Source organism: Coffea eugenioides, chromosome 2 (genome assembly GCF_003713205.1).
Source record: "Coffea eugenioides isolate CCC68of chromosome 2, Ceug_1.0, whole genome shotgun sequence".
Classification (NCBI taxonomy): Eukaryota; Viridiplantae; Streptophyta; class Magnoliopsida; order Gentianales; family Rubiaceae; genus Coffea; species Coffea eugenioides.
This window is the reverse complement of record NC_040036.1, coordinates 21,820,664-21,838,433: the sequence shown is the minus strand read 5'-3', so window position 1 is coordinate 21,838,433 and position 17,770 is coordinate 21,820,664. Positions and strand designations below refer to the sequence as shown.

Sequence of the window (17,770 nt, the reverse complement as noted above, 5' to 3'; positions counted from 1 at the left end):
GAAAGTTTTATCCAGAAGCCTGCATAATCAGAAACATCTTCATCGCGGACATGTTTAACAGATTGATTACTGTGCATAATAAATCTGTGGATTGCAAATGCTGTATGCCAGCCAGCTGTATATCCCCACAGTTCCCTATTTGGTTTTATAGTGTATTCATTTTGCTCTTTTGGGGGATCCGACATAGACAATCAAGTGGACCAAAAACTCTAGTACGCTTGACAAAATCGTATCTGGTGTCACTAACATGAATCCAAGTTTATTTATAAACAAAAGTCTTGTTGGTTGTTGTATTGATGTCAGTGGGATGTAAAGGGGATACTCCTGAAACATGTGTTTTCTTTTTTTTTTTTGTGGGTAAGAGAATCATGTGTTTTCAGGAATCAATTCAGGGCCAAAGAACACATACAAACCTGAAAGACGAGTTGATTGCAGATATTTTTTTTCAACAAAGCATGAGCAATCATCAAAATAATATATGGTTTGTTTCATTAAACAAATTTAATGCAATGCAAGTACTGGTTACCAATTTGTTTTTCTATTTAGACTTTATTATCGAACTTTACTAGCCATTCCCAGCTGGCACAAACAATCAAGGATGACAAATGCAAAATTTTTTGTCCTCTATCTGATATTTTTGGTTAATTATCCCTTTATTTCATAACTAGCAGTTGGTGCTGAGCATGGTTGGCAATATCGGTTGATACCGATATGTATCGGCCGAGTCGTAACCAGAACGGAGGAGACCAGTATGATACTGACCTTCGAATCGCGGATATTACCATATCCATAGCGACTCACTTTGACTCAGACGATATTGGCCAATTCGAATTCGTGATGTATGGTATCGGCCGATATATCCGAATCCACTCGGAATCGACTCGGATATTTTTTCAAATTATTCATTTTTTGGTATTTTTTAATTTTAGTAAATTTTTCAGATTTTTTGAAAACTTTCATGTGCTATGATGTGCGTATTATCAAATATTCAACTGATATGTCCGCCAGATGTGGAACAACCAAGACCGCGATGTGATCGCGATCCACGACAGTGAACCATGGTGCTGAGAAAAAATTCTTTTAACTTTTTTACCTCCTTCAAGAGAGTCTCTAATTCTTACCTTGCGAAAGGAGGATTTGAGAAGGTTTATATAGTGGAATTAGAAGCTCTATAAGTAATTATTTGGTTAATGTCGCTGCCAAGAATATGCAAAAACTTTAAAATTAGACAGCTAACATTTGGCTACATAATTTTATGGACCAGTTCAGTTGCAACTTTAATTAAGACTACCTCTCGGTTGTGCTCAAAATAAATATCTTTACAAATAAGGTTGAATTTTTTCTAATCTATTCGGAAGCTCCATTTTTGCAGCATTTCTAGCGATCTTGTTCATGTAAAAGAAATGCCGACTGCCAAAAAAAAAAAAAAAAAAAGAATTTAAGAAGCCCTTTGAGTTCCAAAATCTTAAGAGGGAGGGAGAGTTATGGTGTGCGTTATAAAAGCTTTTGAGTACGCAATTAGAAGTTTCTTCTGAACCTTTCCCAAGGAATAGCTGGGGTGGTTTAAAAGACTGAAACCGATAAAAACTTGTTTGGCTTACCAATCTAAGCAGAACATCCATTCAACAATAAGTTTGTTGTCGGTTTTTTCACAATTATAAATAGGCAGTCCATCTGCCATATACCAATACCATACGTAACCAGTGTGATTAATGTGTTACTGGGATCATTACTAGCGTAGAAAATTCAATGGCGATCATCAACTTGCCGGTTCCCACCAATTCTTCCACCCCTCTTTGGGAAGTGAATAAACATAACCATCTCAGTTCCTGTCTCCCTTCCGGGCGAGCTACGTTCACTACTTTTCGTGCTGCAGCCATGAGAAATGCAACTATGGCAGCGGCTAACGTCCGAGAGCAAAGTGGTCAGAAGCAGCAGCTCATTAATAGACGCTCAGGGAACTACGAAGCTCCACTCTGGGAATTCGATTACATTCAGTCGTTAAAAAATGAATATGCGGTACTGATCATCTTTCCATTAATTATATCTATATATATTGCTCGTAACTTGTGAACAGAATTTTGGTTGTTGAAACAATAATAAATGTGAAATGAAGGGTGATATTTACGTCAGTCGGGCTAATGAGTTGAAGGAGCAAGTGAAGATGATGCTTGACGAGGGAGATATGAAGCTGCTGGATTGCATGGAGCTTGTCGACGGGTTGGAAAGGCTAGGACTGGCTTATCACTTTGAGGGTCGAATCAACAGACTATTAAGCAGCGCGTACAAAGCTATTCATGAAGGCAATCATAAAAGAAACAAAGAGGATTTGTATGCGGCTGCTCTTGAATTTAGAATCTTCAGGCAAAATGGTTTTAACGTCCCTCAAGGTCCTTGACTATATATCATATGTTATTTGTTAGTTATTTCTTGTCCGTGTCTCTTTCTCTCTTTTTTTTTCCTCTGTATTGTATTTATTAGATATCTTAATAAATGGTCGCAGATATATTCAATGATTTCATAACTGAGGATGGTGAATTTGATGAAAGCCTTTCTGAGGATACAATGGGACTGCTAAGTTTGTATGAAGCATCTTTCCTGTCGTTGGAAGGTGAAGCCACCCTGGATTTGGCAAGGGAATTCACAACTAAGCACCTCAATAATTATCTAGGCAAGGAAAATACTGATCAAAATCTCAGGATTTTAGTGTACCATGCACTAGAGCTTCCCCTGAGGTGGAGAGCGCCGAGGATAGAAGCTAGGTGGTACATCGATGCATACGAGAGAAGTCCCAACGTGAATCCTACTCTACTTGAGCTTGCAAAAATAGACTTCAACATTGTTCAAGCAATACATCAGCAGGACCTAAAACATGTGTCCTGGTAATTGGAGTTTGATTTTATAAATATTAGTGCTTGCATAGATTTATGATGGCATCTTGAGCTGAGTACGTATTATTATGTGTATGTGTGTAACTCATCCAGTTTAATTTCTTGTTGCGTGTAAAAAGGTGGTGGAAGAACATACGAATCGCGGAAAAGTTGACATTTATCAGGGACAGGATAGTGGAGAATTTCTTTTGGGCAATAGGAGCTGTCTTCGAGCCTCAGTACGGAAGTTGTCGAAGAATGCTCACCAAGGTCTTTGCTTTGATTACAATGATAGATGACATATACGATGTTTATGGAACTTTGGAAGAATTGGAACTTTTTACTGATGCAGTTGACAGGTAAGCAAATTAATAATAGCCAAGTACTTATTTAAAAAAAAAAAAAACTAGCCATAGATCATGCAAAATTATAACACGTACTTTTTGTCAATATTCAGGTGGGATGTCAAAGCCATAGATCAACTTCCAGACTACATGAGAGTTGGATATCTTGGATTTTTCAATTCCATCAACGAGATGGCCTATGACGCTCTCAAAGAGCAAGGCGTACATATAGTGGAATACCTAAGAAAAGTGGTACCTATCTGAAAAATTATGTGTTTAATTTGCTCGTAATTAAGGGAAAAATGAAAATTTGTGGTCTCTCTTTAAATGTTGCTAATTAAGTTTATTCGTCTCATGTTTGTCACTTCAATTGTCCTTAATTACCAGTGGGCAGATCTGTGTAAAGCATACTTACAAGAGGCAAAATGGTACTACGCTGGATACACACCAACAGTGGAGGAATACCTGGAAAATGCATGGGTTTCAATGTCGGTTCCGGTAATGTTAATGCATGCTTATGCAGGGGTTACCAATCCCATGAATAAGGAAGCCATGGATGTCCTAGACACCCACGATATCGTTCGCTGCTCTTCATATATTCAACGATTTGCAAATGATTTAGGAACATCACCAGTGAGTCTTGAGATTCTCTGCATGTTGTATACAATCAAGGAATATTCTAGTAGCTAGCATATAGTAATGCTTAAATATATATATATACAACAGTCTTGTTTTCCTATGTTTAATTACCTCCTCAAAACCTGGCTAGCATTATCACTTGAAATAGAATTAGCGAAGATTTTGGTTTTTCATTTGTTGGACTCATTATCCGTTGAACTAGGGGGAGATGAAAAGAGGTGATGTCCCGAAATTGGTGCAATGTTACATGAAGGAAGCAGGTTGTTCAGAAGAAGAGTCGAGGGAACATGTATGGTTTTTGCTGAGGGAGACGTGGAAGAAGATGAACAAGGACAGTGAATGGGCGGAATCGCCTTTTTCCAAGACTTTTGTTACAGCTGCAAAGAACTTTGGAAGAGTGGCCCTGGTGATGTACCAATACGGAGATGGGCATGGCCTTCATTCCAATCCTGAGGCTAAGGATCGCATCTTGGCATCACTCTTCTCCCCAGTCCCGCCTGCGTAGAGAATGGGCTGAATCACGTACGTGCAGAAACAACCACGCTCTGTTGATGATCATGAATTTGGAAGTAAATGGTTAAACTTCTCTTTCTCTCCCAGATATCTAATCTGTATTGAAGAAGAAATAATCAGTTCTATATTTGGATAGAGTTTGTTCGCATAATAATCGTAGTGTTTTCTTGTTGTACATGAAATTCTGTGTTATTGAGTTATGGTAAGTATATGTTATGAATGGACCCGCCAGGTGCGTTTCATCACTAGTGTCATTTCAAAATTACTTTCAGGCCCAGGCACCCAACATCGATGTTAATGAGTGGAAAATTATTAAAGGGGTGTTTGTGGGGGGGGGGGGGTGGTTGGAAAATTAAAATTTTAAAAATCATTTTAACTAAACAAAATCAAACGAAAGAAAATTCAAATTAATTCAATAATAAGCAAACTCTAACTAAGGACAAAACTCCGGTAGTGGTTCGTACAACCGCCCATTAATGCAATAATAATCTCATTTATTTGTTAATAAACATGTAATAATTACCAAATATGCGATCATAATATGCGAAATAAAAAGATAATTAAAAAATATATTTACAAAAAACGTAAAAATTTTTCTACCAAAAATCACAATTCCTAAATTTGCTAATTACAAAAACTCGACTTGATTGGGTTGGAGGTGGGGTGCATGGCGTAGGGGTTCAAGTGCACTTTGCATGAGTTACATACATTGACACATGCAGGAATACTTCCTGGAGTAACTCCTGTCCCGGTGGTTAGATTTTCTTTATGCTAGTGTTGACAAATGCCGTACAAGTTGGTATGTTAAGAGAAAACCCGAACAGGATTTGGGGCAGGGACTGAAGACCGTCCTGCACGGTTAAGGGCCAAGATTTGCCCTCAAAATTTTGTGCGGCTGAGATTACACCATATAACTCGATTTTCGTGCCAAGTGTGGGGCCCATCACTATCTGTTCTGAAAATACATCTTGTGAAAAAAAAGTTACATCGTGTTTAACCAATGTTACGCACAGTGCAAAATGAGGACAACGGGCACAAACGGTTGCACCCCGTATCCCAACTCGAACAGCAGTAGCTGTACTAGTCGATCAAATATATTATTTCATACACAAATGAGCGTCATGCGTAGCATATCACTTTTATGATAAATGATATTCCTCCGAGAATTTCATTAGTTGAATGCATGGAACTTTCTAATTTCTCATGTCTAGAGGCCATATAAGAAAAAACTTAAATGGCCACGTAATTCCAAATACGATTACTTGCAAAATCTCATCAATGCAAACCTATCGAGTGGGCCCAAGCAAAACGACCCAGTCAATCCCAAAGCCCGACCTCGGCATGATAGCGCTCGATTGAGGGACTTAAAAGCTCTGTTTTCAAACTCGGACCGGACCGGCCGGTCGAATCGGGAACCGGCCAGGTAGCCGGTCCGAGTCACATTAAAAAATCGAAAATTTAAGATCCGGTCAAAGCCGGTCAAAAATCGGGTTTGACCGGAAAAAAACCGGTTTTTCCGGTTCAACAGTAATTTTTTTAAAAAAAAATTCAAAATTTTTAATATTATGTTTTGGCCCCCTAAATTGTTAAAACTTATTGATATACCTCAAATATTTGATACTTTATAAATATTGTCCTAAAATTTGATGTTATTTTTCAATTAAATTCATAATTTTAATTCTAAACTTGTTAATATTTATTAAATAATATAAATTGCTACTTGATTGTTCTAATTTCTTTTGTATTTTCTTGTTAAATATATTTGAAACATCAAATATATATGAATATACCTTTATTAATATCAATATATTATTAGATATCATATATATAATATTTTAATTTTTAAATAATTTTTATTTATGACATCATTCTGTTCGACCCCTATCGACCCCCGGTCGAACTCATTGACCCCTGACCCCTGACCTCGGCCGAGTCGCTATCCGGTCCGGTTCTGAAAACATAGCTTAAAAGCTGATGCACGATTTCAGAGTAGCCATCCACCAAAATGAAAAGTTTGTGTGCGCTTTACGGACCGTCATTCGTCGCCCACTAATAATTGGACCCGTTCATTAGCCCAAGTTTCCTCCACGAATTGTGGCCATGGAACGATTGGAGAAAGCTCTCAGCCCGAGATACCCAAAAGAATGGCCCGGCCCCCAAATAAGCGGCTCCGATCCAACCTACGGTTTTATTAGACATTCTCTAATCTCTAGTGTGGGATAATCCTCATATATTTTCAAAATTAAATAGTTAATGATCCATCTCATAAGTCAAGATCGTCTTGCAAAAACATTTTAAACTAAACTTGATTGGATATCGTATGAGGATTAGGGATGGCCCCCCCGCCCCGTTGCCTATTAGTTCCCCCCGTCCCCCGTTTCCTGCTCCCCCCGCCCCGCCCCGCCTTGCCCCGCTTCCCCGCGGGGGCACCCGCGGGGTTAATAAAATTTTATTATATAATTTTATTATAATTAAATTTTAATAAATAATCAAGTACTAAAATATCAACACATCACCAAATTATTATTCATTGTAATTTTACAATTGAAACTCATAAAAACAATCAAACAGAAGTTATTTGAATACAATCCAATATGATGAAATAAATATAACTAAAATAGTCAAGTTTTCACTTTTAGTACAAATGCAATCACTAATTCTTTATTGTGTTTGTGCTTTTTTTTGAGAAAAAAGTGTTATTCTATTAAGTGTAATTAGAAATTTAGTATAAATGTATTAGTAAATTTAGTATAACTAATTAATAAATTCTATTAGTAGACATGCATAATTATTCATATAATTGATAATATCAATTATATTACATAAACTAATATACATTATATAATACATCTAACTAATAATATCATTATCATAAGTTTATAACTAATTAACTTACATATTATATATATTTATATATATATTTTTTTGTTTTGCGGGTGGCGGGGCGGGGGATGGGGCGGGGGTATACTCCCCCGCCCCCGCCCCGTTTCTAAGCGGGGGGAAATAATTCCCCCCCGCCCCCGCCCCGAGAGCCCCCCGCGGGGCGGGTGCCCATTGCCATCCCTAATCAGGATACGTTATTACAATTTTCACCACTAGGAGTCTAGGACCTTGTCCTCTATCCACCTGTCATCATAAATCAGTAGGGTGTAAATAAATAATTTTAATTGAGACAAAAACACTAATAGAACTCTCTTCACTGTCAAATTTAGGATTTAATTCCGTGTCTTACCGTTGAGGGTGAAAATTGAAAAGGATACGAGGAGGGGTGAAAAAAAAGGGTATGTGTCGATTCTTTGATGAGGATAAAATAGTGTGTTTCACTATTTTGGTTAACCAAGTTGGTACATGCTAATTATATATCTTGAACATGTTTTACTGATACAAAAAATTTAGATAAGTGAATTGGCAAATCATGGTGGCGGTAATCTAATCGAGAGGCGTGAAATCCTTGGAATACAATATGTTATATATGATGTTGGCATTTCGATTTATCTGTACACATCAATGAACGAATAAAAGTTAACCATATGGTGCACTGAAATGGTGCATGGGATGCATGAAAGTATTTAGGATTGCAAACCAACTGAGTAGTTCGTAACCGGCTTTTAAGTTGAACTTGGCTCGATTGAGTTATATACTGACTCGTTGAAGCCCGGAAAGTATCTGGTAGTAGAACAATTGATTAAACATAAGAAGGTCAATAAATTGTAAATGAGATGATAGGCTTCAGTGACTTGCAAACCTCCACAACTGGATACAATTACTAATTTTCCTATTCACTTTAATTTATATTTATAATGAAGTGGACACGAAAAGGACATGCCGGCGGCACAGCGAGGAGCATTAACTGTTAAAAGTTTGGACAAAAAGTATCAGTGTTTGAGACGAAAGGAATCTAGCTAGTAGGCAGGGACTTCTAAAATAACCGGTCCTGATTGAATAATGCAGTGTAAAGAGCAATATAACCGATATAGATACAATTATATAGTGCAGGCAGCGTAAAGAGCAATATAACAACAGATACAGCTTCTTCTCAATAAACACAATTTTCCAATTTAAGATTTCATTTAATACTATTTAGTTTGGCTTCATTCATGTTCAACCACCTCAAGCCCCTCCAAAAAAGAAAGGAAAAATCCCTTTCATCCTCGACAATTTCCTATAAGTGGTGCATCATTTATTTTGCCACTTCCTCCCAATAGGAGAGACCAACCGATGATGAAGATGATGATGATGGAAGTTAAGGTTCTATCTAGGAAGCTCATTCAACCATCAACTCCTACTCCCCATGACCTTAGAAACTTCCGTATAGCTTTCACTGATGAAATGTCTCCAACAGCGAACGTCCCACTGATTCTCTACTATGTCAACAACAGCAGCAAAGCTGACGACAAGACTAGGATCAAACAGTTGCTGGAGACCTCGTTAGCTCAGGTATTACCCCAGTTCTACCCTCTAGCAGGAAGGTACGTCGAGGAAAGTCGCCTCATTGATTGTAGAGATCAAGGTGTTCATTACGCAGAAGCACAGGTCCTGAACTGCCATCTGCATCAACTTCTTGGACCGGAGATGAAACCTGAGCAGCTCAACGATCTCCTTCCGTGCCCGCTTTACGCCGCTGATGGAGTCACGGATCCACTGTTGTCAATTCAGGTTAGCACGTTTGAATGTGGTGGTATGGCGATCGGCGTGTGCATTTCCCACAGGATTGCAGATGCAGCCACCCTGGGCACATTTCTCTGTGCCTGGGCTGATGCATGCAGTCTAGAAGAAGGCAGGGAAAACGTCTGCCCTGTTTTCAATTCCTCCCATTACTTCCCTGGAAGAAACTTGCCTAAGCTTGAGCTTCGAATCCCACAAACCAATGGCCAGGATGTCCCTAAGATATTGACGAGGAGGTTTGTGTTTGATGGAAGGGCGATAAGCAAAATTCGGTCCAAAGTCTTGATGAACTGCGAAAATGGCACAACCAAGCATCAGTATACAAGAGTGCAATTGGTTTCCGGCCTCTTTATAAGGGCTCTTCTTGGACTTGATCGAGCAAAATATGGACGTTCAAGAGCTTCACTCATTACGCATACAGTAAATTTGAGGAACAAAACTTCTCCACCTATTCCAAAACATTCTTGTGGGAACTTCTGTACTTTCGCGGTAGCCAATTGCGCCGCGGAGCAAGCCAAAAGCCCAGGGCTTCAAGGCACTGTAAATCTTGTTGGGGATGCAGTCAGGAAAACCGCAGCAGATTGCGCGAGAATTCTCAACTCTGGGGAGGATGGAAACATGGTGATCATCGATTCCTTTAAACATGTCACTGAAATTATATGCAACAGTGGTGGAGATCTGAATGTTATTATGTTTACTAGCTGGTGCCGGTTTCCACTCTACGAAGTTGATTTTGGGTGGGGAAAACCGATTTGGATAAGCCCTGCTAGCATACCTGCACCGAATTCTTGTGTGATGATGGACACCAAAGATGGCGATGGCATCGAAGCATGGTTGAGTTTGGACGAGAAAGATATGTATATGCTCCAACAGGATCACGACATCACAACTTTTACGGCCGCCTGAATGGGCTGAAAGTTTGCATTATTGCCACAATCGTACGCCCTTTTTTTTTTGTACTTTGGTTTCTATATTTCATGATTCATCAAGGATGAGGACATGACTACGTCCAAAACCTGATGTGTCAAACCAATGAATGAGTTGCTGATTAATTACTAAGAACTTTGATTAAATATTAGGGTACGTAGCTAAAATTGACGTTTGCTTTGATTGCTGCTACTATTAATTAAGTTGCACCGCCCTTTTTCTGGTCAAATATGCAAGTTGTAGAAAAAAATTTCAAAGTCTTTGTTTTTCTTGTTTTTTGGTTACAGAAGATTACTATAAACCACAATGGGGTCACATAATCAACAAATTAACCACAAATGGTTGAAATTACAATTCAATAATATTACAAATAAACCTAAATAATAGGAAAAGAGACTAGATCACATATACTAAGACTTGGAGCCTCTAATATTCCCTTTCATGATGAATTAATTGAGTTAGACAACTTGAATCCAAGATTCTTTAATTTACTCTTAAAAAGGCTTCGAGAAGTAGAAAGTACAGTCAGTGCAAGTCTATATCCATGGACAGTTATGCAGAAAAACCTTTTCTACTTACAATATACAGTAAAAATGACATTGGACTTTAGGAGTTAGTGTAGTGCTGATTTAAGCGAAAATCTGAGAACGACCCATATCGCAGTAGGAGTGTGAATCGGAATCGAAGTCGGTAATTCGAAACTTTGAAATCGAAATTTTTTAAAATTTTGGCATCAGAATTTCCGACCGAATTTGATTTCAAATTCACCAACTTCGAATTCAATTTGGAATTCGGTAAATTTCGATTTCACCGAATTCAGGTATATAAAAATTAATATTATAATATAAATGTTTTATTACATATATATATATATATGAAAAATTACTTTGAAATCGAAATAAGAATTCCGAATCACCGAATTCAAGAATATAAAAATTATTATTATAATATAAATGTTATATTACATATATATATATATAATATTATATATGTATATATAAAATATTATATATGTTTTTATATATATATATATGAAAAACGAATTTGAAATCGAAATAAGTATTTCGAATTTCGATTTCGAATTGTGAATTGTGAATTTGAAATCAAAAATTCGAAATCAGAAATTCCGATTTGAAAAATTCTATTACCGAATTCAAACCAAATTCACATAATTAAAAATAGAAAAACCCAATTTCAGTTCCGAATTTTGAATTACCGATTTCAAAAATTCTAAATTCAATTCAGCCGATAAATCAGAATTTTTCGATTTTGTACACTTCTATATCGTAAGATATACAAAAAAAAAATTAGATTTACCCGATAAAAACATTAAAAAAATTAGGAAGATCTCCAAAGGATATTAAAAAAAAAAAGAACTACAAATATGCTCACCTATACATAAAACGTAGATAGATGAAGTTATTATGGTAAACATTGAATAGAAATAGTGTTGTTAAATGAAACGAGTAACTTGAAAGTTTGAATAAGTTTGAATAGGCTCTGCTTGATAATGCTCGAACTTGGTTCGTTAATTTCATTAAACGAGTCGAGTTCGATCTAAAAATTTATTCGATTAATTAACAAGTCAAGTCAACTCGAATAGTTTGTTATTCGATTAGCTCGTTTGACTTTGATAAGAAATGGCATATATGCTATTTCATAAAAATTGTCTGATTGAATAGTAGTATTTGTATGAATATCAACAAAATTGATAATGACAGTTGTTTGAGATTTCGAGCTCGACTCGTATGTAATGAAGGAGTCGAATTAGAGCTCAAGTTCAAGTCACAAGTCCCATTTGTCGAGTTGATTTCGAACACATTTCAAGACTTGTCCACTTAATCGACTGAGCTTTGAACCTGACTCGATAAAGGCACGAGTCGATTAACAGCACTGAATAGAAATAACTACTAACAAATCGTGCTTGGTTAATGCTTATGTATGGACTTATGTAGTACAATTAGTATTATATACAATTGGTACGATTGTTATATATTTTTTTTAATAATTTGACGTACACTCACACAATTTATTGTATTTTATGATTTGATGTACGTTTTGTATAACTTTTATTACACATTATAAAATATAATAAAATTACATAATTGGATACCAAATCATTAATATAATAAAACAACCACACCAATCACACCTATTGCTAACCCATATCTACCCCCAAACCCTTTATGTAGATGAGTGCAAACAGAATAAAATAATTTAAAACCACCAATACCTAATAAGCCATGGTTGGTTAAGTGTAGAAATTCTCTTTGAACATAACTTGTAAGGAAAAATTTGGGCCCATATTTTAAAGGCCAGAGTCAGAAGGGTAGTAATACCTCGGCCCTCTTTTGGGTTCCCTTCATTGAAGGGTATTGCATCTTTGGGCTAGTTCCGTCCATGGGCTACAAATGTTGCTAGTAGAACAGTTCTGCTCACCCAGAAACTAGAATACCATAATAAAGAAGAAAATTTGTGCGGAAAGAAACAGACAGGGAGTGAAGGTTAAAGAATCAAAATATCAAAAGATGGGAGACGAGAAGGTGAAGAATGAAGCAATGGAGATAATGGGACTATTTCAAGTGCTCCCTCGCCTTATCGTCTTCGATCTTGATTACACCATCTGGCCTTTCTACTGGTTAACCATTTTTGTGAAGGTTAAAGAATCAAAATATCAAAAGATGGGAGACGAGAAGGTGAAGAATGAAGCAATGGAGATAATGGGACTATTTCAAGTGCTCCCTCGCCTTATCGTCTTCGATCTTGATTACACCATCTGGCCTTTCTACTGGTTAACCATTTTTTATTATTTCCTCTATTTTTCTTGAGAATTCTGTCAATTGTTTGTTGCTTGTGATTCTTGGATTAAACCATCACTTTTTCCCGTTTCTGTTTCTTTGGTGAATCCCATCTAAGTTTGTACCTGGATTTTGAAACTTTGGGTTTTGCTGGATGGTCAATATATGACTGTTTCGAGGAATGCAAATGTAATTCATCCTTTCTTGGCTTTAGTTAACCGAATCAGATGTTATGGTCCTTACGGAGTTCCCGTTTTGTACTTTCTGTCAATCTAATGTACTTGGACAGCATAAGAGCTCATAAATAAATGCAGATTACCCACTAAAGTATATTTGTCATGTTTAGTGAAACTTGGCTTATTTTTAAGGGCTAATCAGTGTTTATGATAAAATGTGGTCACTAGACAACTTATCACGCTTTTTATCTATGGTTTACGTTATGATTCATTAGCGATGAGGCTCAGTACTGGTGATTTCGTACGGATGATCCAAAACGGTTTTGGACAATAAGTTTGTATCTATCTGCACATCCACTAAATTATGTGATCTTTCAGGGAATTTTTCTTTCCAAATATAGTTATGCTATGTCTCGTGTCACAATACTGGAGAAAAGTGGACAATTTCTGCTGATCATGTCCTTTTCTGTCTGTTTGAGTGTTTATTTTTCTCCTTGGAAACTCTTATTTGTTTATTTTCCAGTGAGTGTCGCTCCAAACGTGAAATGCCATCGCTCTACCCTCATGCCAGAGGCATATTATATGCACTCAAGGACAAGGGCGTTGATGTTGCTGTTGCCTCGAGATCACCAACAGCAGATATAGCAAACACATATCTTGACAAATTGGGGATAAAGTCAATGTTTGTTGCTAAGGTGATCCAGTATAGAAGTAATTTATGTATTATTTTATTTTATTTCATTGCTACTGCTGACTTGAGGTCATCAATTTGATAGTCTTCACAAGTATCAGAGTACGCAATGAAATCTTGTCTTGATAGTGGATGTCACGGAGAAACAGGAACGCATGACATGAGTGAAGTGGCAACATTTCCTAACTTCTTGAATTGGTTAGAAGTCTAGGCAGTGATGTTGCAGCCCCTAATTAGAGTTCTGGAGTAAATAATTGGAACTCCTTTTATTAAATTAGTGTTGGGCAAGCATCTGATTGTATTTTCTTGCATCTATGAATGTTCTTTCTGTTATTTTGGTAAGCAATCCCTATGAACCTTTAGAATTTTTACATTGTCATACTTTCCTGTGATTGCAGTATCCAAACTGTGATCTTTTGTAGCACCGATAGGTTACTAAAGTCGAATTTTGTGAAAATCTTTCATCAACTACAAACTTCTTTCGTGCACCATATTTGTGCGTGGAAGGTGCTATTCAGAAGTCTGGTTTAAGGGTGTGTCAACTTGATATTTGCACATGCCTATTTCATTGTGGGGATTCATTTAACAACTGAATTTTGCTTACTAATATACGGAGTTAACCAAAATGAGAAAAAAAAAAGGTGATGTTTTATTTTCTTGATTTATGGCCTTCAAGTGCCTGGTTACACGTAAACAAAATTTTGATATTCATTGATATGGTGGTTTTGCATCATTGTAGGGAGCCCCCCCCCCCCCCCCCCGGGGGGGGGGGGGGGGGAAGGGGGTGTAGATGTTGTCACCCAAGCTGTTGTCTTACATTTGCTTACATCAATCGACTCTAACCCTTTGATAAGTTGTGACCTGAGTAGTTACTAAAACCGAGTGCAAACTCTCTGTGTTGCAAAACAGTTCTTAGATGTTTTGCAAAGTTTTAGATAGGATACCATGTATACAGTGACTTATCACTATATTGCTTGTTTTTGGCTGCAACACTGAATACTTGTCATATTCCAGGAAATATTTTCCAGTTGGACTCATAAAACAGATCATTTTCAGAGAATAAACCAGAGGACTGGTGTGCCCTATAATGCAATGCTCTTTTTTGATGATGAAGATCGGAATATAGAAACGGTACCGTCTCCTTCCTGGTCCTGGTAGTTTGATTTGATTATCGAACTTATTGTCTGTGATTATGGTACCTGTGGTTCCTTGCTGAGTGAATGCATACCTCAGTTTTGAGCAATATTGAGAAACTGAGTTTTCTTATCCTGCAAATCCAGTAATTTGAAGATTTTATATTTCAGGTGTCAAAAATGGGCGTGACAAGCATATTGGTGCGCAATGGGGTAAACCTTGCTGCTTTGAGAGAAGGACTTTCAAAGTTTTCTCAAAATTTAGCTAAAATTGATAGGAACAAGCAAAAGTGGCTGAAATTTTCGCAAAAACCAGGTTCATCAGAAAGGGACAAGGAATGATTTCATTTTTGTTGGGAAGTATGATATTCCTAGTCGTTTAATTGGGAGAAGATCATATTGGTTTCTATGCTCGTGGAGCGCATGGACATGACATATTGTTGTAATGACACTTCATAATAGTGGACACATACTTCTGTAGCAACCCTTATTTATGGATGTAAGAGTTTCGTTTTTCGGTTCATGAGTTGAGCTTGTCTAATTAGTTTCCTTGGGCAAGATGGCTATTCTCCTATCCTTTTCTTCAAGCAGTCAATGCAAGAGAATTTGTGGCGCATTGGACTTTTTCCGTACATGATAGCTCAAGTTGGTCAATCCTGCATACAATTGTCTACAATTTCGACTAAATGGTAGAGAAAAGAAAGAAATGGAACATCATCTCCAATTGTCCCAAGTAAATTATAAATGTTATTGACTTGCATAAGTTGTTGGATCTAATGATATTTACTTGCCTAGGATAGTGATGATACATGCTGTGAAAGAAGGGACGCTGTCCCTTTGGGGACGTCCGATAAAAAAGAAAGAAGAGACTCTAGTTTATTAGCCAAGAAGCCTTACCATTAAACTTTGAAGAGTCACAATGGAATTCGCCAAGCTTTCAAAATCAGCAGCGTAGGTTGATACGTGCTCGTGAGGAAAGCCATCAGTTGTAGAAAAAAGGAAATATAATTATAGTTCCCTAACTGCCCTGGGGGTGATCTGAATATTGGAGTCATTACCCTTAAAAGAGTTTTTTTTTTTTCTTCCTAAAAGTTGATGTTTTACAATTTATCCCTTGTTAAATAGTAGTTCTGACAGCTGTTTTCTTATATAAAAGTAATTTAAAAAATTGAGCAAAAATTCACATACCTTGAAACATGAGTTTACAAAATTTTCGTCGAAGTACTGGAGCAATCAACAAAGATTCGAAATAATATCTTGCACCAGTACGGAAACAATCCAAAGTGGAAAGGTCCCTTTGTATGCATACAGGCTACAGCCCCAACACGAAACTGACCAGCAGGGGTGGATTGGCGAGTTGTCTCAGGTGCAAGTGAAATGCAAACGTTAGACTTAACTGTACAAATAGGCTACTTCAAGCTTCACTACAGTGTACACCTAAGAAAATGTGTGGTCCAACTCAAAAGAATAAAACCAGAAAAGAATTTATGATTATGGTCTCTGATTCCCAGTATCAAAAGCTTCCATTCTAGGTCGAGCAGCAGAATGCTCCTGAGCTGCCAGACTCTGCACTTAAAGTCTTCTCAAGCCCTATCTTCAACAAGCAACGCCTCAAGTTCCTCTCTACGACGTTCCAACTCCTACAATAAGCGTTAAAAAAGAAAAAGAAAAGAAAAAGCATGAAAAGACTACGTCAAGGATTTGAGTTGACACTATATAAATTTCTCAAATTCTGAAAACAATGTTTAACAACTTGCAAATATTTTCCCAAACCTAACAAATCCACTAAATGTCTTTCACAGCAAATATCTTACAATACACAATGAAGGTAAAAACGGCCTTAATGGCATGCAATTCTTTTTGATTCGTTGTCAGCTTGCAAATTTAATCATTTTAAATGGGTCAACTAGCATGTTTTCTTCAACGTGCATGCAGTGGTTTATTTGCAAATTCACCAAGCTTCAAACTAACTTATTTAATGCATTCTACTGCCGAGCAGCTCATTTGTGTTGTGTCAAAAATGGCCACCCGTGCACCCGATGGTATGCAAACTATTCAATGTGATACATTTTACCTCTAAATCCTTAACAGCTTGATCCCTAGAAACTTCTTTCTTCTGACGAGCACGTTTTAATGCACCAATGCATAGTATGCCCTGAAAGTTGACAAGATGAAGTATCACAATTACATCTTAGATTAGAAATCAAAGAATATTCGAATTGCAGATGGGGATAGTCAATAAGGACAGATTCTCTCTCTTGTAAAAGTAAACTCCTGGAAATTAGGTGAATTACATTCTCTTAGACTAGAGAGTTCAAAGAATTAATGACAGGTTTATCCTTCTCCATAGCAGATATTGTGCTTATATTACTTACTGATACAATATAAATCAGCCCACAGGATAGAAGCAGGTAACATGCTATCTTCTGAAGAAGCACAAGCTCTTGTCTTTCACCAGAATATTCTGGGAAAGCTCTTGTCATCACAGCAACACTGAAACAAACTAGAAGATATTAATAAAAGAAACATGTTTAACAAAAACGAGTTGATTATAACATCCACAGCTTCTCTAACAACTGCTGAAATTATTGCAAAGAGGGTTCAGCCTGTGGTTCTCTTACTTATACCAAATGGTACAAACTCATCCTTAGCCAGTTAGTTTAGGGGTGGCAAAGAGACGGGCTGACAAAGATTCTTGAGTGATCCAAAAGCAAGGTAGAAATTGGCATTTTATGGTACGAGCAAATGGTTTTGGACAAGAATTGGACTGGTCTTATTAAGTGCTTCTGTTGGACACTCAACATCAACACTTGCACAAGTGTTCCGAAAAATGGTTCTACACTTCCCTTAAAAGGTATAACAATATATAGCGGTAGGATATCCTGCAACCAAGTTTCTCATACTTCACAGATGGTTATTGACCAAACAGAAAACCTTACTCTGATAGTTGCAACACAAAGATACTGCAAGACCGGGATGGGAAATCGTTGAGAAAACCATATTTTGCAGATTTA

The 17,770-nt window shown here is 37.1% G+C and overlaps 3 protein-coding genes across 4 annotated transcripts; all 3 read left to right on the top strand.

Moving 5' to 3' along the window:
- The first annotated feature begins 1,716 nt into the window (after window positions 1–1,716).
- On the top strand, window positions 1,717–4,383 carry LOC113763505 (terpene synthase 10-like). Its single transcript, XM_027307335.1, has 7 exons — window positions 1,717–2,019; window positions 2,117–2,390; window positions 2,504–2,882; window positions 3,011–3,229; window positions 3,328–3,466; window positions 3,602–3,847; window positions 4,056–4,383. The coding sequence occupies exons 1-7, from the start codon at window positions 1,750–1,752 to the stop codon at window positions 4,356–4,358; spliced, it is 1,830 nt and encodes a 609-aa protein (XP_027163136.1). The 5' UTR covers window positions 1,717–1,749; the 3' UTR covers window positions 4,359–4,383.
- Window positions 4,384–8,587: 4,204 nt separating this feature from the next.
- Window positions 8,588–9,937, top strand: LOC113759242 (pelargonidin 3-O-(6-caffeoylglucoside) 5-O-(6-O-malonylglucoside) 4'''-malonyltransferase-like). Its single transcript, XM_027301809.1, has one exon. The coding sequence runs from the start codon at window positions 8,588–8,590 to the stop codon at window positions 9,935–9,937; it is 1,350 nt and encodes a 449-aa protein (XP_027157610.1).
- A 2,492-nt stretch (window positions 9,938–12,429) lies between these two features.
- LOC113756208 (magnesium-dependent phosphatase 1-like) lies at window positions 12,430–15,330 on the top strand. Of its 2 annotated transcripts, XM_027299979.1 has the most exons (5): window positions 12,430–12,462; window positions 12,616–12,749; window positions 13,456–13,627; window positions 14,638–14,754; window positions 14,928–15,330. In XM_027299979.1, the coding sequence occupies exons 2-5, from the start codon at window positions 12,640–12,642 to the stop codon at window positions 15,096–15,098; spliced, it is 570 nt and encodes a 189-aa protein (XP_027155780.1). In that variant the 5' UTR covers window positions 12,430–12,462; window positions 12,616–12,639; the 3' UTR covers window positions 15,099–15,330. The 2 variants fall into 2 exon arrangements, with proteins under 2 accessions (XP_027155780.1, XP_027155774.1); XM_027299973.1 differs by having other exon boundaries at window positions 12,435–12,749.
- The last annotated feature ends 2,440 nt before the right edge of the window (window positions 15,331–17,770 follow it).